This window comes from Castor canadensis, chromosome 17, assembly GCF_047511655.1.
Source record: "Castor canadensis chromosome 17, mCasCan1.hap1v2, whole genome shotgun sequence".
NCBI lineage: Eukaryota > Metazoa > Chordata > Mammalia > Rodentia > Castoridae > Castor > Castor canadensis.
In genome coordinates this window covers 14,546,171-14,566,571 of record NC_133402.1, presented here as the reverse complement: position 1 = coordinate 14,566,571, position 20,401 = coordinate 14,546,171, and the positions used below count along the sequence as shown (strand labels likewise).

General features: G+C 48.8%; 1 protein-coding gene across 2 annotated transcripts in view; it reads left to right on the top strand.

The window, feature by feature from the left end:
* Tmc7 (transmembrane channel like 7) overlaps positions 1 to 20,401 on the top strand; it is a 47,177-nt gene that overhangs the window by 4,987 nt on the left and 21,789 nt on the right. The window contains exons 2-4 of one of the 2 annotated variants that reach the window (XM_020160426.2): positions 10,658 to 10,901; positions 13,258 to 13,406; positions 16,545 to 16,712. In XM_020160426.2, the coding sequence (XP_020016015.2) occupies positions 10,658 to 10,901; positions 13,258 to 13,406; positions 16,545 to 16,712 (561 nt within the window). The remainder of the gene's footprint in view (positions 1 to 10,657; positions 10,902 to 13,257; positions 13,407 to 16,544; positions 16,713 to 20,401) is intronic. The other variant, XM_074058891.1, reaches the window with a different exon arrangement.

Below are 20,401 nucleotides of genomic sequence, written 5' to 3'. Positions count from 1 at the left end.
GGACCCGTTTAAGACCAGTACACATATTAAACTTGAGGACAAATAATCCTTTGACCTGCAGTTTTTGTTTTGCCCCTTATCTTCTAAATCCATTTGCCTGGTGACCCACCACCCTTTAAGGTATCCCAGGAAGGGGGAATATTCTGGACACAGCTAGAGATTACATGTGCCCTTTATTTTCAGGCTGAACTGATTCTCTGGGGACCTGCCTGTCTTACTTGGGCTATTTTTTCCTCTCTGTCTGGAGGAGAACGGCTCTGCCCAGCAACTGGGGCCCAGAATTGGCACACAGGCCCTGGGTGGCTTTTCTGTTTGTTTTTTTCAGGAAGTGAAGAATTTGGAGGGATAAAAGGGGGAAATAGCTGTTTAGCGTGGTGACCTTTTGCCTTCTCTTGAGGTATTGTTTGGGTCTGGGACCACCCCAAGCTTCTGTGAGCCTTCAGCAGCCTCCGCCCGCCTGGAGGAGGAGGAGGAAACGGGAAGGGAGGAGAATCTGCCTGCCGCTGGACTTTGTCCTGGACTCTGGGAAACTGCAGGTGGAGGAGGCAGGCGGTCCTCCTGCCCACAGTGGTTCAGGTCAGGGACACATGCTACACAGGTGGAGGAGGCGAGGAGAAATCACTGGAGGTGACCCTGACTGCTGGGAGAGAATTGGGAGTGGGCAGAGGGAGGAGGGCCTAGGTCTCTGAGGGAGATGACTTGTGTGCTGAGACCTGGTGAGGCAGAGTAGCTGGTCACACGCAGCACTGGTGATAGGTGGCACAGATCGAAAGAGCATTCAGGGAGAGGGGCTTCAAGTGCAAAGGGCCAGAGGCAGACTGAACGCGTGGGTTTGAGGAGGTCTCAGACTGGAGCATGGGAGGAGGTCAGCCAGGCAGGTGCACGTTCATGGGCTCTGATAGGCCTGGCTACACAGTTTGCTTTTGGAATCTGTGTGTAGGGTGATACTGGATTGTTGCTCCCTGAGTTCGTGTCCTGGTGCAGTCAGATTGAAGATGCTGGACCAGGAGATGAGTCAAGCACAACAGATAGCAAAGCACCCTGATGGTGGGACTTAGTGAAAGAGCTAAGTCATGGAATGCAGAAGTCCGGGAGATAGTATAGGGGCCCGACTTAGGCACCCCTACTCTACTTTGAAGCTGCATCTGTAATTGGCTGTCTAATTAACTTCTTGCTGACCCTGATCGTCTGGTTGCCCCCATCCTTATTGGACTGCACTTTCCAAGAGGGTCTTGTTAGTCCATCCTGTCCTTGAAACCTGTCCTGTACAGTTTGTGACTACCACTCTTTATTCTGGCGAGACCCTTTTCGTGTATTTCATTTGCCGTGCTACTTTCCTTTTAGGGTCTATATTTCATCTCCTTAGATGTGTGCCTCTAGGAATGCTTTTTGTCTCCCTTATCTAGTTAAAAGGGCGCCAGCTGCGCTTTACCACCTGCCTGAGAAGCTGCTCCTCACGTCTCCCTAGGTGTTTGCTTTTAAGGATGCCGTCCTGTCTCCTTTATCTAAAATGAAGTTACTTCTGCCACTTGTTCCCACTTGTTACACACCCACAGCCATTTCTGCTGTTTTTTCACCCTCACATTTGTCCCCCTCACAGTGACTAATTCCTCACAGCAGCTCCATGACATGGGAGCTGTTTGCCCACTTTACCCCTGTGGGAGCTGAGGCTCTGAGGAGTTATTGGACAAGCCACTTGTGATGGCTTGGATGTGGCTTGTTTCCCAGTGGTCCCTGTGTTGGAGGTCATGCATAGTGGTGGTGGGAAATGATGTGGCACCTTGAAGAGGTGGGGCCTAATGGGAGTGTCCTAGGTCAGGTGGGGTGTGCCCGCCAAAGGGGTTGAGGGACCTGCTTCTGTCTGGCTTCCTGTGGGACTGTATGATGCCCCTCACACCGCCATCATGAGACACGACTGAGAGGGCCTCACCAGAGGTGGGCCAGTGCAGGTGCCATGCCCTCGAACCTCCAGAACAAGGAGCTAAATAAATAGACCTCCTAATAAACTGTTAGCCTGTCTCAGAATACGCCACAGAAACAGAACAGCAATTTGCTTGAGCATAGGTGTCCACCCGGGCAGGTTACACACGGGTACCATGCTGTGAACTTAACCTACTGAGGACTTTCCCCTCATGGTTCAGCCCTTAGCTCACCCTTGGGCAGAGTTCTTACCTTTCCTACACCTTCCATGTCTGCACAGCACTTCTGATGTCAGAAAGCCCTGCATGTGCAGTGGTTGCAAGGCTCACAACTGCAAGTCAAGGTTCACGCGGAACCATGGTGCAGGCCAAATGCTCCAGACACTTGGGGCCTTCTCTTGGACATGCCACATGACAGCAGTGTGGTCTATAGTCAAGAAGACCCCTCTGCAAACTCAAATGTCACGTGTATTGAGTTTATCAATGAATAACCAGTCGTAGCCCACAACATATGATGCGTTGTTCTGTCCCCGGGATCCATGGCCACCAATTTTTGTAAATAAAGTTTTATCAGAACACAGCCATGCCATTCACCTCTGGGTCATCTGTGGCTGCTTTCCTGCTGGCACAGCACAGCTGAGTAGTTGTGACAGAGACTGTAGGAAGCGTGACAAATGTTTGCTGTCTGGCCCTTTGTAGAAAAGATTCTCAAGCCTTGTGTCCAGACACATTGCACGTGACAGCTACCTAATCCTCAGGACGGATGCATGAGGTGGAACTGTTGTCCCCACATTACAGGTGTGGAAACTGAGGCACAAAATGGTTGAGAAACTTGCCAGGTTACACAGGTGACAAATGGTGCTGGGGTCCAGCCCCAGTCAGGTAACCTTGGAAGCTGGACTCTTTACTACCTTGCCACCTCCTCAGACAGACAGACTGACGGAAACCATTCCCCACGCAGCCCACCGGATGCTGTGCTGGCTTGAGAACCAGGAGACCTGGGTTTGAAGTCCAGTGTACTCCGAGTAGTGAGTGGGTCGCTGCCCCTGAAGGCTGTTTGCTCACCTGGTGGTAGTAGAGCATGGGACAGCCTTGGCCTTGGCCCCACCCAGGTGCCATTGGTGTGACTCATGCAGGTGTCCCAGCCCAGCTGTCTGAAGTCAGCCAGAGTAGGCTCTGGCTCCTGGGATTGAGGCTCCTTTAGCCCATCTGGCACAGCAGCCATGACCTGACCACAGACGGTGTGGACTTCCTACAGCCTCGTTTCCTCACTCCATTGCTCAATGGTCCATGTGGCTAGTGGTCACCATATTGGACAGGGTAGATGTAGACTGTTTCCTTTGTTGTGGGAGGACAGCCCAGCCCTGTAAATGTGCCCCTGCTGCCCTGTAGGGACAGCAGTAGCTGGAGTGTCCCTGTAAAGCTGGGATCAGATCACCACTCTTCTGCTCTAAACCCCCAGGGCTCCTAGCTGACCTAATAAAGGTCACTTTCCTCCGCATGACCCTCAAGGGTCCCATGTGGAGCGTGCTCCTTCCCTCTTCCCCTGCTGTCGACTCCTCTAGCCTCATTGTTCCTCCAACTGCCTCAGGGCCTTTGCACTTGCTCTCCCCTCTCCTTTGCATACCTTCTTCCAGATGGCTGTGTGCTTATTTCCCTCCTTGCTTTCAGGCTTTGCTGAAATGTCACCTTCTCAGGAGACCGTCCTGGGTCATTCTGTTTAAAATTGCATCCCTTCCCCCACAACCTTCCCATCTCCCTGACTTCCTTTTCTCCACCCACTTATCACTGACTGAAATACTTTGTTCCTACCTGCTTGATGGCTGTCTCCGCTGGTGGACTGTCAGTTCCAGCAAGCAGGGAGCTGAGTGAGCCCAGGGGTAGTGTCAGTCTCAGAGCAGCGGTGGCCTGTGCAGGAGCTCGTTGAATGCCGTCAGTGGGTGCGGAGAGAACGAGCGCCTGGGTGCACGCGTGGGTGCTCTCTGCAAGAGCACAGCACGGCGCGGCAGGGCGTCCCTGACCTTGCAGAGTTTCAGCGCTTTGTGGACATGTCATCGTCCCTGGACCATAGGAGTTCTGTGGCGGGACTGTGGCAACTGTCAGCCCACACTATTCAGGCGCCTTCCTTCCATTAGCTTCAAGAGTGAAAACAGCAAATCACAGTCAGGACGGTCTGCAGTCAGTGTTTCTGCAGTGTGGCGTTCCTATGCACACGTGTGTGTGGCATTTTACCATGTCGTGAGAACCAGCAGCAAAGCATCTTTCCGATAGAGCTCGTTTGTGCAAAGAACTTGAAATAAGATTATACCGTCAGATCTCAGGCAGTAGTTTTTGACATCTTTTCTTCTTTGAAAAATTTCAGTTATGAAAACATATATCATAGAGAAGAACCATGTTTGATGCATAAATTCCTTAAATCTTTTTCTTAATTTTTGGCAGCCCTGCCTTGCTTGGGGTGGTCGCTATATGCTTTCGTCAGCATGGTGGGGGATCCAACGTTGTCTGTATCCCCAGTGCCAGGTCCATTCACCCCAATTCACTCATTCATCAGTAGGTATTTATAGGGCACTGCCACGTACCAAGCTCTGTGTACACTTGAGGGTACAGTGTGTGGAAAGAGACAGGTCCTTCCCCTCGTTGGAGGTCACACAGTAATAGGGTGAAGGGTCAGAGACAACACACGAACATTTAGACTGATGTTGGGGATGACTGTCGTGGAGTGGTGTGGGAGAGATGTGGAGGGCGAGGAAAGGAGAGAGAGACTCAAGTCTTCATTCTCTCCAGAATCCTAACCCCAGCCAAAGTTGTGCAATAGGAACTACAGGCAATACCCATATCTAAGGCTTCCCTGTGTGTGTGGTTTTAGTACCTGAAGCCAACCATGGCTCGAAAATATTAGAGGAAAAAATCCAGAAGTAATCCACATGTTCTGAGTAGCACGATGAAGTCCCATGGCTTCCTGCTTTGTCCTGCTGGGGACATGAATTGCCCCTTTGTCTGGTGTCCACGCTGTGTACGCTACTCTTCCGTCAATCACTTAGTAACCACCTTGGGTATCATTTGGACTGTGGAGGTATCTCAGTGCTGGGGCTGGAGAAACCCTTGTTTTACTTAATAATGGCCCCAAAGCACAAGAGCAGTGATAATAACAATTTGGGAATGCCAAAGAAAAGCCACAAAGTGCTTCCTTAAATGAAAAGGTGAAAGTTTAACTTCACAGGAAAAAATTGTATACTGAGGTTGCTAAGATCTGCAGTGAGAATGTATCTTCTAGCCCTGGAATTGTGAAGAAGGAAAAGAAAGCATGCTAGGTTTGTCGTTGTTCCTCAGACTGCAAAACCTACAGCCACAGTGCATACGTGTTTAGTTTTGGCTTTGTTTTTTTGAGACAAATTCTCACTACGTAGCCCAAGCTGGCCTCAAACTTGCAGTCTTCCTGAGTGCTGGGATTACAGGTGTGAACCACCAGGCCTGGCTCTATGAAAAGTGCTTGATTAAGTTTGTGTATGCACGTGGAGGGAAAATGTACATCTAGAGTTTGTTTTCTACCCTTGGTTTCCAGCATCCATGGGGGGGTCCCTGAGCATAAGGGTTGATGGCTATAATTCCCACAGCAGCTGGCAGAGCCTGGGCCCCGTGACCCACATGGCCCCATTTTACCCACCATTTCCGTGATGCTGTGAGTGGGGAGCAGAACCCTGTGGTGAAGTCAGCGCAGTTGGATTGGACTCTCAGCAAGCTGGCCGGGGAAGCTGGTGGTGGCCCTCGTGCCACTATCATACTTGGCCCACGTCCTGGGAACGTTCCTGTCCTTTGCTAGATTTGTTGTCCTGTGGAAAGAGCTGCCAAGAAAAGTCAGCACTAAGGATGCCCGCCCAAGGTGCCTGCCTCCGCCCGCTCCATCCTGCTTCATTCATCTTGAGTTCATTCACCATTCTTCACTGAGCGACACCTGCTTGGTCCCTAACCTGGAAGAGTACCAGACGCCAGAGAAAGTGACTTTGCTGGCCCCTGGCCCTGCAACCCCTGTCATTTCCCATTGTCTTCCACTTCAGTAATCTCATCGCTGAGCTCTGACTCCAGGGACTCAGAAGTTCTAGTCCCTAGATGGTTGCACCCCAATGTCTGAAACATGCCTCTAGGTCCCCTGGTGCACGGGGTGCAAAAGTGGCCCACCCACTGACCACAGGTCTCAGTGGCTGTGTTATGGTGACAACTTTGGCTGGAACACATCACGGAATCCCTGACAGTAACCATTGTGAGACACTCATGCTCTCCTTTAAGGATGTGCTGACCGAAGCTCAGAGAGGTGCAGACACCTGCCTTTCTAAGCAGTGGGAGCCAGGGTTTGTCTTGATATCAAAGCCTTAGGCAGGTCCCTGTCTCTCCGGGCCTTTGTTTCCCTGTTGAAAAACCATAGCAAATCCTAGTTACATGGGAGGGGGAGATGGGAGGTCTATGGTTTTGAGGCCAGCCTGGGTACAAGTTAGTGAGAAGAACAAGCTGGATGTGATAATGCATATCTGTAATCCTACCTACACAGGAAGCATAGGTATGATCATAGTCTGAGGCCAGCTCTGGGCAGAAAGCATAAGACACCATCTGGAAAATAGCTAAAAAGCACAAAGGGCTGGTGGAGTGGCTCAAGTGGTAAAGCACCTGCCTGGCAAGCTTGAGGCCCTGAGTTCAAAAGGCACTGCCAAAGGAAAAAAAAAAGAAGAAGCAGCCAAGGCAGTGAAGCCTCCTGTGCTTACCTGTGTAGGTGGGCGTGAGAAAGCAGGCGATGTCATCTTTGACAAGTGTGAGGTCCTGTATGAGAGCGAGAGGAGGTGGCTACTCATAATAAAAACAGGCGCCCACGTTCAAGGGTGTGGTTGGATAGTTCGTATTTAAAGATGGGACTCCCGGAGGAAAAGTCCCCCTAAATCGCAGGCACTGGGAAGGGAGCTCTGCCCGGGGATCGGGGATCGTCTCTGCAGGGGACAGCACGTTCTGGCAGAGCTGTCGTATGGAGGACGGACGGAAGATTACTGGCCGTGTCCCCACGGCATCTTCCATACCACGGCCCAGGGAAGCTGCTCAGGCAGAAGGCCATGTTTTGGGGCCAGGTCCCAGTCCCAGCACTCAGCAGCTGTGTGGGTGGCCAGCCGCTTACCCTCCCCGATTCTCAGAGCCTTTGTCTATAGAATAGGGATGATCCTTTTTGATTTTTTATTATTTTGGCAGAAGTGGGGTTTGAACTCAAGCTTTCTTGGCATCACTCTACCACTTGAGCCACACCCCCAGCCCTTTGTGCTTTGGTTACTGGGGTCTTGAAGTTTTGTCCGGCAAGTCTAGACCTCGATCCTCTTATTTCCACTTCCCACGTGGCTGGGCTGGTAGGTGTGTACCACCATGCCCAGCTTTATTGGTTGAGATAGGGTCTCCCAAACTTTTTGCCCAGGCTGGTCCCAAACCACAGTCCTGATCTCTGCCTCCCGAGTAGCTGGGCTTACAGATGTGAGCCACCATGCCTGGCCTTAAATAGGAGGACTTCTAATCAAAGAGTCAGAGTATTCTGTGTGGCTGTACATAGCAAGTGCTGGGATAGCCTGACACAAAGCAGGCATTCAGTGAGGCCCAGCCTGGGTTGTGTGTTGTGTGAGACCCCTTCCTATCTCGCCTGTGGTGTTGACATGACAGGAGAATAGGGCTGTCCCTCCCGCTGTGACCCGGCTAACTGGTGACAGGCCAGAGCTTCAAGTCACCAGGCTCCAGCTGCTGCCCTGGGTCACTGACCCCAGTTGCTGAGTATTGAGCAGATCTGTGCTGCTCTGTTCAGAGACTTTTGTTCCTGATTAATAATAGTTCTTTGTGCCTTGATGTGGGCGTGGCCTCCCCTCTCTTGCAGCACTTGAACCCTGTCACCCTCAGGCCACAAGGCTTATTGCTTTTTGGACCACTGTTACCAACTTAGTGCATGACTTTCTCAGGGCATGTTGGGTTCCTGAAAGGGTGATGAGGTCACAGTTTGCACACGGCAGTTGGCAGAGCCCCAGGTGCATGTGGCTGTGTGTCACCCGCAGTGGGGCAGCTGTTCTCTTGTGTCTGACATGCCCATCAGAGAGAGGCGGAGATGATGGATCTGCACATCATGAGAGACAGAGGGACCTCGACTGCCCTGCGCCCCTTGTGGGCCTCCTAGTTTAGGCATGGAGCCCTCCTTACACCAGCACCACCGAGACTCGCCACACCTGTAGTGCTGTGTTAGGGCCCTGTGCCGAGTCTGCTCTTAGTGACCCTTTGGAGCAAGGTCACTTACGTGCTCTGGTTACAGCCCCTCTGGCTCCCGTCTTGTCCCTTTGGAGGCCGCACCACAGTGTGCAGATCCCGCCTGGCCTGACCTGGCCACCATTGTGGCTCTGGCCTCTCCACTTTCCCCATCCCCATGTCAGTGTCACTTCACAAACTGCTCCACACACCTTGATTATTCTGCTGCTTCTGCACTTTGAGGGGCTCAGCTGGCCCTCCATGGAGGACAGAGCTCTAACCGCTGCACGTAACATCTGCTGGGCGAGCGGTGCTTGGTAAAAAGGCCCCGGGGACAAAGTCTGGGGCCTTCGTTCTCTCTGTACATGTGTCTCTCACACAGCAGCCTTGGCTCCCAGAGTCCCAGAGTGGCTGCCAGAGCCTTTCAGGCCTCCATCATGGCCTTTGGTTAAAACAAGTCCTGGGTCTGAGGGGAGGGGACCACAGAAGGGCTGGAGTGACTCATTGGGAGCCACCAGCAAAACAGCCTTTTGGGTCCTTTTCAGTCACTTTTTATGCAGTCATAGGATCCTGCATGCTCTTCCACAAATATACCACGTACACCCCGCCCCAGGGCCTTTGCACTGGCTGTTTCCTCTGCCCAAGGTGCCTTTTCGCAAATATCCACAGGTGTTGTACCTTTCTGTTATTGAGCCTCAGCAAAATGTCACCTTAATAGAGAAACAATAGTGGGCTCGCACCTCTCTCCTGCCACCTCTTTCCTGCCATCACTTTGCTTGCTTCATTGCTTCACCACTTCCTGGCATGGTATTTGTGGCCTGCTTGCTGTGTGACCTGCTTGTCCCCCACCTCAGTGCCATGGAAACAGGGCTCTTGCTTTGTCCACTGAGGTACCCCTAGTTCCAGATGTGACATGTGGTGGGTATATTTGTTGAGCAAGAGATAAGAGAACTGAAGCTCAGAGAGGTAAGTAACTTCCCCCAAAGACACACAGCTAGTAGTGGACAGAGTTGGTGTTCACACCCAAGCAACTTAGCATCTAACATGGAACCACAGAAGGCTTTCTGCCTCGTGGAGGTTTTGGGTTAGTAATTATGGCCGTCTCCTGCTTTTCCCTGAGTTCTATCTCTCAGCTCAGAGCTCTTCCTGCAACTAAAATCTGATCAGGCCTAACCTTATCTTGAAAAGGTGGCTGCCCTCGCCTTCCACAGAAAGCCCTGCACCTGTGGCCTCCATGTGACCTGACAAGGTGGGAAGAATGTGGGGTATGAAGTTCAGAGACCTGGCTCTTTGCAGCGCCCCCAGCCACAGGCTGTCTGAGCACAGGCCCATTAGCATGTCCTCCATCCTTCTTCCAGTGGGCGTTTATGGAGCTCTTACTTTGTAATGAGGAGGACGGTGCTGGGTCAGGGGCTACAACAGCAAGGATGTCAGCCCAGTGCCTCTGAAAACCTACAGCCCACCAGGGAAACAAATGTTACTCACACTGGCACACAAATAAAGATGGATTTGTAGGTTGTGATTAGTGCTGTCAAGGACTTACAGAGTGTGGGAAAATGTGTGACAATGCATGTGTAGTATGTGGTGCGACAGGGACAATTTCCCTGGGGAAGTGACATTTGAGTAGGAGTTCATAGGGTAAAGAGGTAGAACATGTCTGTTCCAGGCAGAAGGAACAGCACTGAAAAGGCCAATGTTAGTATCTGAAAGATGCTGAGTGAGAACCTGAGGATCCAGAAAAGTGGCAGGAGACAGATCATGCAGGGCTCCGAGGGAGCCTGGGAATGGGTTGGGGACCCATGGGTGATGGGAATAAGGGTTGTCCCTGCCTCAGCACTGTGAGCATGGTGAGTCGGCATTGGCTGAACTCTGCTACCAGTGGGCTCAGCCAGGTGGGGGTGGAGAGGATCCTCACCATATGGTCCCATCCTCCATCCAGCAGGTCAGCTGTCTGGCCGGGGCTCCGGATAGGCCCAGAAGAAGCATAGCTTCTGGTACATTCTGTCGCTCCAGGCTGAACACAGGCAGTTCAGATCCCATGAGCTTGTGTGACTGACCACACAATGGCTGTACCCTCAGAAATGCTCAGCAAACACTCTGTTGTGGACATCACCACCACCGTGCACTTGCATAGCACCTTAGGCTTTTCTGTTTTGTCACATACGTCAGTAGGCTCCACGCTGCGGGAAGAGTGTGAGCAATATTACCAGCCCTGTTTGACAAACAGGCCACACGTTCAGCTTGGGGCCGCAGCCAGCCACTGGTGCTCAGATGGCAGGCAACTTAAAACATGTTTGCAAACACATCTGTAGGCACTGAGCCCATTTCAGATGAATTCACCGTCCTGAGCACTGTCACAGCGAGTAAGACAAGATCCGCAGGTTCCTGTCACTGGCCCAGGCTGGTAGCTATCTACAAGGTTCCTGTACAGCTCTTGTTCTTTGGTTCCCAAGCTCCTGAGCAAATGATACTTTTCTTCTCTTACTCAGATAATGTGTCTCTGGACTCCAGTTGCTCCTCCTCTCCACCTGTGCACTTCCTTCAAGAATTGCCAAGCTTCCGATCAGTTGCACGCAGGAGGACAGCCATCCTTTCCCGGGACAGGCAGGGTGGCACTTTGCTGAAGCCGACAGACTCTTTCAGCTCCCAGCTCGAGGGGGGAGTCACAGAAAACCTCAACAGCCAATCCATTCGAAAGTATGCACTGAACATCTCTGAGAAGCGGAGGCTAAGGTTTGTCCAGTAGCCACTGGGAAGCTGCACCCATGTGCGTTCCAGGCACAGAATGCTTTTCCTGGAAATCTCACATGGTTGAAATTTTATTCTTAGGGGGCACTAAGCTGCAGTGACAGGGGTAACCAGATGTGTAATGGCTTCACTGATCCTAAGTTTATTTCTTGTTTACATGAAGTCCTAGCCTCAGGTCACTGGGGGCTCGGCAGCCATTCAGTGACCCAAACCCCTTCCATCTGATGACTCTGCATCCCGCTGCCGAAGCCTCATCGTCTGATCGCAGCCAGCCTGCAGGGGGGGGACGGTGTAGAGGAGTCGCTCACTCTGTGTGTTCTGTGCTGTGTAATAAATCACCTGTGGTTTAGTCATCTTAAAACCCTCTCACAAGGATACAAGGCAGCTGGACAGTTCCAGTTCCAATTGAGCTCATTATGTATCTGTGGTCTCTGTGGCCCGAAAGGTGGCTCTGTGATTCAATAGTTGGGATCAGCTGACTGCAGGCTGGACTGTCTGACTTGCTCACCTGGCAGTAGCCTGACTCCAGGAAAGGAGCAGTGCCTAAAGACTCCTGTGCTGGACTTGGGACCAGCATGGGGCCCCTTCCGCTGCGTTCAGTGTCTAAGCAGATCCTGAGGCCACTCTGGATTCGGTGGGTGGGAAAATCTGCTCAGCAGCTTAGCAGGGAAGGAAGGATGTTGCAGGAGAAGGGGAGGGGTTTGAACAGCAGGAGCAAGGAAGGAAAGAGCAAATGCCAGACCCCAGGCAGGTTCAGGAAATCGTGAGATACACACCGGATTCCTTGGAGGGAGTGGAGAGGCCTGGAAGCTGGAACCTGCCTGAGAGGGACCTTGACTTCCAAAGTAAAGAATGTACTTTTTATTCTGTAGAGAGTGAGGAGCTATAAAACTAAAATATATCTCTGTATCCATTCATCCATCCACCCATCCATCTCTGTCTATCTGTGGATGGGTCAATTGGCCTGTCTGTCTGTCTGTCTCTGATAAAAGCACTTCCCTTCCCACGAATACAGAAGCAGTGAGTGTTAATCCCCTCTTCCTCTGTTGTCCACTAGGGGATGCATATTTATCCAGAACCTACTAAACAGACATGGTCAGGATGTTGTGGGCTCTGCTTTCTGTGCCAGGCTCAGGGGACCACACAATAAATACCTGTATCCTTGACTTTTAAAGAGCTTGGGGTGATTGGGAGAGACAGACATCACTAGACCTACTGTACAGTTGAGGAGGGTGTACTATAAGAAGGTGTCCTGGGAGACAGATAGAATGGGGGAACTTGACTGACTCTGGGGGTGGGGAAAGAGGCCAGGAGTGGCTCCAGAGGGCCAGTTTACTGGGTGCAGAGAGGCCATCAGATGGATATTACTGTGGTAAAGGTGCGTGAGACTTAGCATTTAATTCATTGGCAGTGTACAGTCCATTGGGGTCAAGAACACTGACAGTGCTGTGCATCTGACACCATCCGGGTTGGATACTGTTCCCAGCAAGCAGTTGCTCCCCTTCTCAGCCCCAGGCAGGCACTGAGCTATAGATTTGCCTGTCTAATAGACGTACTATCTGTCTCTCTAGGTCTGCAATTATAGACATCCATGTAAACCGAAATAAATAATGAGTGGCCTTGTGTGTCTGACTTCCTTCACTTAGTGTACTATTTTCAAGGTTCATCCAAGTTGCAGCATGTATTGTACTTCAGTCTTTTTCCTCCCTTTTGGTGGTACTGAGGTTTGAACTTGCTTGTGCTTGCCACATGAGTCACACTCCAAGTCCTTTTTGCTTTAGTTATTTGTTTGGAAAGGGTCTCATGTTTTTGCCTTTGTCAATCTGGACAGCCATCCTCCTACCTCCACCTCCCATGTAGCTTGGACTAGAGGAGGTCACCACCACACAGCTTATTGTTGAGATGGGTGTCTTGCTAACTTTTTGCCTGTACTGGCCTTGAACCACTTTACTCTGATCTCTGCCTCTTGAGAAGCTGGAATTAAAGGCATGTGCCACCATGTCTGGCCTTATTTCACTCCTTTTTATGGCCAAATAATCTTATAATGTGTATATAGATCACATTTTTTTATCCACTTTCCATCGATGGACCTTCTGGCTGCTGTGAGTGGTGCTGCTGTGAACATTCATGGCAAGGCTTTCTCATTTCTACTGGTTGTAGACTCAGGACTGGAATTGCCAGGTCCTGTGGTAATTCTGTGTTTAACGTTTTCAGGAACTGCTCGACCGTTTTCCATAATGGCCGTGCCTCTCACATTCCCAGCAGCATGGCTGAGGGCTCCCAGTTGGGGTTGGACTTGATGCCTGGCCATTGTCATGGTCACAGTCATGATTTATCGCAGGGACATTCAGGAGACCCAGATGAAGTACTTGTCGGAGTGGGACCAGTGGAAGCGGTACAGCAGCAAGTCTTGGAAGAGGTTCCTGGAGAAGACTCACGAGATGATGACCCACCTGGAGCTGTGGCGCAAGGACATTCGCAGTATAGAAGGTACCGGCCCTGCACGGTCACCTGTGTGGACACGGGTGCATGGGAGGGCCTGGCTTGGCCCTGCAGTCACCTCTGTGGACATGGGTGCGTGGGAGGGTCTCGCTTGTTCTTTGCTTAGCCTGAGCAGATCTGTGTTCTTGTCAGCAGGAAAAGTCACAGATTTTTTCTGTCTTTCCATTTGGTGTAGGTGTCTTGAAACGCTGTGTTCCTGTGTCACTGCCTTGAAGTTTTAGTAGCCATTAGGCCTGCCACCAGGTCTTGTTACTCAGTGTGCTGGTGAGGATGCCCGTGGCAGTCCATCACAAGTGTGCTTTCAGTGTCAGAACTGCGTTCATAGGTTTTGTACTTAGAAGCATTGGTGTGAGCTAGGGTTCCTCAGCTGCGCCCAACTGCCAACGTGCCTATGCCCGTAACGATACTAAGAATCTCTGCTTTCCCATAGTGATGACAACTTGGGGCAGTGTTGTATCAGTCAGCTTAGTGACCAAATGCCATACATTGTGTGGCTTAAGAGATAGAAATTTAGGGCTGGGAGTATGGCTAGTGGCAGAATGCTTGCCTAGCTTCTCAAGGCCTGAGTTCCATCTCAGTGCCACAAAAATAAATACATAAATACAGAGAGAAAGAGAGGGAGGAGGCGAGAACAGCCCTCCTTATACGGGTGCCCCTCAAGACCTCATCTCCCCTAATTCCCTCCCAAAGGCCCAGCTCCAAATAGCATGTGGGACTAGGACTTCCTCATAGGAATTTGGGAGGGGGATACAATTCAGCCCATAAAACCTGGAAGTCAGCCCATAAAACCTGGAAGTTGTGCCAAAGTATAAAAGTAGAAATATAAAATATTTGATTTACGTAGCAGAACAGGGACACGGTGTGTGTGTGATGCATTGGCGCATTCTAGGATTACATATTTTCTGTCGTAAATGCTTTACAAGCCTGGCCTCAAAACCGCTACAGTGAAATTTTGTAGGATTTATAAGGAACATGGCAGGGTAACTGGAGGAGATGGTTGTCTGTCTTTGAAGACACTCCTGGTGATTTATTCACTGTATTTTTATTGTCTTATATGGAGAATGTAAATGTTTCTGAGGAGTCTCACGGGCTCACTCAAAACTTCAGCCTCACACTCCTACTTTTTCTCTTGAGATGTGGGCAGAGCATGTTTGGAGCAAAATAATCTTTGTTAAACATCTGCTGTGAACCAGGTGTGGGCTAAGGTATTTTTTTCATCTGGTCCCAGTCAGTCCTCATGAGAGCTTTTCATGTGAATACTTGTTGCTTGCTGGCTCCGCATTCAGTAAGACAGGGTGAGGCAAAGCCAGGCTTTGAACCCAGGCAGTGAGCCTCAGGGCCTTGGTGTCAAATGCTGCGTGCAGCTTCCTCTCTGGCTGGGCGGCAGCCTGCCCGGGATCTTCCTGGATTGAGGCGTGTGTGTTACAGGCTGGTTCCCCCTGCACATGTGGGGCTTTGATTTTCTCTTTAGCTACTCTGCTCTTGGGATTGCTTGGCTGGCTGGTGTGATGATCAAGTTTGTCCTCTGGCTGAGTGCTGACTGTGAGAGGCCGATTGTAGCATCTCACGTCTTCCTTGTCAGCGGCTAAGTTCTTCACTCTCCGAGAACAAGCACCCTCACTCTAGAACGCTCTCCGACCGACCCAGCAATTTCAGCCTTCTCTGGTGAACCGATGGGCTTCTGTTTGAAAATCAATCCATGTCATTCGCCACATGAGCAGAATAAAGGAGAAAATTATGATCGTGTCAGAGAGGCAGGAGAAGTGTCAATGCGCCTCAGTTCATTCACACCAAATAAGAAATATCGGGACTCGTCTTAATCTGATTTTTAAAGCCGATAAAAAAACCAAAAAGCCTCTGCAGCTGGCATCTTATCTAATGACATACTGCGTGCTTTTCTCCTGAGATTGAGAAGGGCAAACGTGCCAGTTATCACAGATTCTGTCTGCATCATCCAGGCAACATGGCTGGTGCTGTGCAGTGATGTAGGGTAAGAAAGGAAAAGGATGTTGGAAAAGGAAGAAATAAAATGTCATTGTTTTTGCAGGTGACATGATATGTATGTAGAAAATTTTAAAAACTGCTGGAATGAATATGTGAATTTAACAAGGTTAGTTAATTCAATGAGGTCTCCCTGTAAAATTCATTTTATTTATTTATTATTTTTTCAGTGAGTGGTGATAGTGCAGGGATCAAATTTAGGGCCTGTGCGTGCTAGCCAAGTGCTGTACAAATGAGCTGCTCTAGCCCCAAGCACACCTCTATACACTTCTGTGTAGAAGATGAAATTTTTCATGATTTAGTTTATAATAGCATTTGAAAAGTGAAATACCTAGGAATTTATCTAAAGAAAGACATGCAATACTTATGCGTAAAAAAGGGTAACATGTTTTTGAAGCTTGTTATGTTGGCGCAGGCCTGTAATGCCAGCACTTGGATTGCGAGTTCAAGGCTATTCTGAGCTACATAGACCCGTCCAAAAAACAAAAACAAAAACCCTACAAAATATTGAGAGATACTAAAGGAGACCCAAATGTACCATGTTCATGGAACAGAAGACTAAATAGCCTAAACACGTCACCTCTCCAGTTGTGTATTCCATGTAATCCCAGTCAGTCTCAGCAATGTGTGTGCATGTGTGAGTGGACATTAATACAGCATTTTTTTTAAAGTTATGTGGAAATACTAAATGCCAAGGGCACATAGGAGAATCTGAAGGAAGAGCAAAGCTAAAGTCGTAGTGCATATTGTCAGGTCTCGCTGTAAATCTGCAGTAATCAAGACAGCCTTATGTTAGGGTAAGGACAGACAGGTAGACCCATGGACCAGGGTCGAGTTCAGAGACAGATACATACATAACTAATTAATTCCAAAAAAGGCAGTCTGCCCGCAGTGTTAAGTCAGCCAGCTCTCCACGCGTGAAGAGAAGCATGGAGGCGTCCTCACGTGACCAGTTCCAGCTTGATCATGGATGTACACGTGCAGAGTTCAAGCAGCAGGAAGCAGAGCCTTAAACCCCGTGGTAGAAAAAGAAAATGTTTCTTCCTGTGTCTCACAAGGGTTGAATCTACAGTGTGCTGTGGGTCAGTGCTCTTGGTCATTGACGGGCTCAATTTCTTTTTCCAGGGAAGTTTGGCACTGGGATTCGGTCCTATTTCTCTTTCTTGCGGTTCCTGGTGCTGCTGAACCTGGTGATGTTCCTCATCATCTTCCTGTTGGTTTTGCTCCCGGTCTTCCTCACCAAGTTCAAAATCACCAACAGCACCTTTGTGCTCATCCCCTTCAAGGACATGGGTGAGTGGAAGGCCTGCTTTACCGCACCGAGTGTCCTAGCTGTGATCTTCGTTCTGAGTCTCAGTCAGGGTGCGATGTTATGCTGCAGAAACAAATGCCCCCATCACCTCCAGTGCCTAATGACTGCACAGGTTCATTTCTCACCCACGATCCATCTCATCACGGTGGTCTTCACTGTGGAGCCCAAGCTGATGCAGTAGCCTTTATCTGGCCTTGACAAGTCAGTGCGACCCAGGAAAAAAGAGCCACAGTAAATGAGTGCTGACTCTGGAGGTTCTGCCTAGAGATGACACATGGCCACTTTCCTGCCACATCTCCGTGGTCAAAGCAGCATGCTGAGCCCCTCCTGAGTTCATTAGGGATTTGGGAGGCAGGAAGGGGACATTTGGAAGCACAATGCACTCTGCCCCATGACTGAGATTTTTACCTCTGGTAAGGATGATTTTCAAGGGTGCAGTTAACTCAGCACCAGTCATGCTGGATGCTATGGCAAGTGCTGACTGCATTTTCCTACTGAATTCTCAACACCAGCCAGGTCTTCTAGGTGTCCGTGTGCTCAGATGGGCAGAGTTTCAGCTGTTCCGTGGACAGCACCCTCTGGGTATCAGGCTAGGACTAGACTGAAACTGGGCAAGCTGACCTCATGCCAGAGCTCTAAGTCCTGAGCTGCAAGAGCCCTTAGAATCACTTCTGTGGTCCTGTGTGTTCTTCCTAGTCATGTGTGTTTCCATTTTAATTCGATTACACTTATAAAACACAAATAACCCAGAAACTGTGCTCCATTTTCTTCTTTTTTTAAAGATTGGCTTTTTTTTCTTTCAGTACTGGGGATTGAACTCAGTGCCCAGCACTTGCTAAGCAAGGGCTCTATCACTTGAGTCTTGAGCTATGCCCTTGGTCCTTTTTTTTTTATATTTATTTTTCAGATAGGGTCTCATGGTAACTTTTCCTGGGCCAGTCTCAAACCGTGATCCTCCTACCACTGCCTCCTGAGTAGCTGGGATTACAGACATGTGTCACCACACCTGGCTCTCTTATTTTCTAATTGGTGTATTTTACAGAGAAATACTCCCCTAGACTTTGCAGGCCAGAAGGACTATGCTGTGACTGTTGGGCTCTGCTTGTAGCTGTAGACAAACTATAGCGAATGGGCCTGGTAGTGGGGACTATTGCTGTCTGTCCTCCAGGGTAGAGCACAGTGGCAGGCTATTGTTCCATTTTCCTGACTCCTCTTAGAAGAGAGTGGTCATCTCTGTCCTCGCTGTCTATAGTACCGTGTTCCCGCAACCATTTGAGCACCTTATATCAAACAGTCACTTGTCCTTCTCTGCCACTTGGTGGTGAGCTTTTTAAGAACAGGAACTTCCTGTTATCATCTTCTTATTACCAACATCTGTCTGGTACACCGTATTGAAGAAATGTTTGTTGAATGCATGTTAGAATTATAAAATAGCAGAACTGGAATTGGTCTTGGGGAAACCTGATTCAACCTCTTTATTTTAACAAAGGGGAAGCCAAGGCCCAAAGAGGAAGGGGTGACAGATTGAATTATTTTCCTCAATTTGTCACTCTTCCATGATTGTACCTTTATGGTGTCCCCCACTGTGGGTAGAGAACCCTCCTGCCCCACTGACTGTGGCTATGTGACTTGTTTTTGTCTAGCGAAGTGATACCTAAATGTCTTCTTGTCACTGGCTTGCCTTGTTGTGCCCCGGTGATCTGCCACAAGAAAACAGGACCCAGCGTCCTACTGACTCTTCAGTCCAGGTCCCAGAGTGAGGTCATGAGAATCAGACCTGAGCCCAGCCTGGAGTGCAGAGTCTATCCTGGCTCAGCCCGAATCAGCTGAATGGACTCAAGCTGCAGGCCCATGCGTGAGACAACAGACATTTGGTGTTTTCAGTCACTGAAACTTTGAAATCATTTGTTACACAGCAGTAACTGACTGATACTGAGGAGAAGTGAGTTAGTGAGGTGGCAGCACTAAAGTGTTAAAATTTATTGGATAAGTATACATGTATGTAGTGGAATTCCTAGCCAGAGCAATTAGGCAAGAGGAAGGAATAAAAGGAATACAAATAGGTAAAGAAACTGTCAAAATATCCCTATTTGCAGATGACATGATCCTATACCTTAAAGACCCAAAAAACTCTACTCAGAAGCTCCTAGACACTATCAATAGCCTCAGCAAGGTAGCAGGATATAAAATCAACATAGAAAAATCATTAGCATTTCTATACACTAACAATGAACAAACTGAAAAAGAATATATGAAAACAATTCCATTTCCAATAGCCTCAAAAAAAATCAAATACCTAGGTGTAAACCTAACAAAAGATGTGAAAGACCTCTACAAGGAAAACTATAAACTTCTGAAGAAAGAGATTGAGGAAGACTATAGAAAGTGGAGAGATCTCCCATGCTCATGGATTGGTAGAATCAACATAGTAAAAATGTCGATACTCCCCAAAGTAATCTACATGTTTAATGCAAGTCCCATCAAAATTCCAATGACATTCATTAAAGAGATTGAAAAATCTACTGTGAAATTTATATGGAAACACAAGAGGCCACGAATAGCCAAGGCAATACTCAGTCAAAAGAACAATGCTGCAGGTATCACAATACCTGACTTCAAACTATATTACAAAGCAATAACAATAAAAACAGCATGGTACTGGCACAAAAACAGACATGAAGACCAGTGGAACAGAACAGAGGACCCAGATATGAAGCCACACAACTATTATGAACTTGTCTTTGACAGAGGTGCTAAAAATATACACTGGAGAAAAAGCAGCCTCTTCAACAAAAACTGCTGGGAAAACTGGTTAGCAGTCTGCAAAAAACTGAAACTAGATCCATGTATATCACCCTATACCAATATTAACTCAAAATGGATCAAGGATCTTAATATCAGACCCCAAACTCCTAAGTTGATACAGGAAAGAGTAGGGAATACTCTGGAGTTAGTAGGTATAGGTAAGAACTTTCTCAACGGAACCCCAGCAGCTCAGCAACTAAGAGATAGCATAGATAAATGGGGCCTCATAAAACTAAAAAGCTTCTGTTCATCAAAAGAAGTGGTCTCTAAACTGAAGAGAACACCCACAGAGTGGGAGAAAATATTTGCCAACTACACATCAGACAAAGGACTGATAACCAGAATATATAGGGAACTTAAAAAACTAACTTCTCCCAAAATTAATGAACCAATAAAGAAATGGGCAAGTGAACTAAACAGAACTTTCTCAAAAGAAATTCAGATGGCCAAAAAACACATAAAAAAATGCTCACCATCTCTAGCAATAAAGGAAATGCAAATTAAAACCACACTAAGGTTCCACCTCACCCCTGTTAGCATAGCCATCATTAGCAACACCACCAACAACAGGTGTTGGCGAGGATGTGGGGAAAAAGGAACCCTCTTACACTGTTGGTGGGAATGTAAACTAGTACAACCACTCTGAAAAAAAATTTGGAGGCTACTTAAAAAGCTGGACATTGATCTACCATTTGATCCAGCAATACCACTTTTGGGGATATACCAAAAAGACTGTGACACAGGTTACTCCAGAGGCACCTGCACACCCATGTTCATTGCGGCACTTTTCACAATAGCCAAGTTATGGAAACAGCCAAGATGCCCCACCACTGACAAATGGATTAAGAAAATGTGGTATCTATAC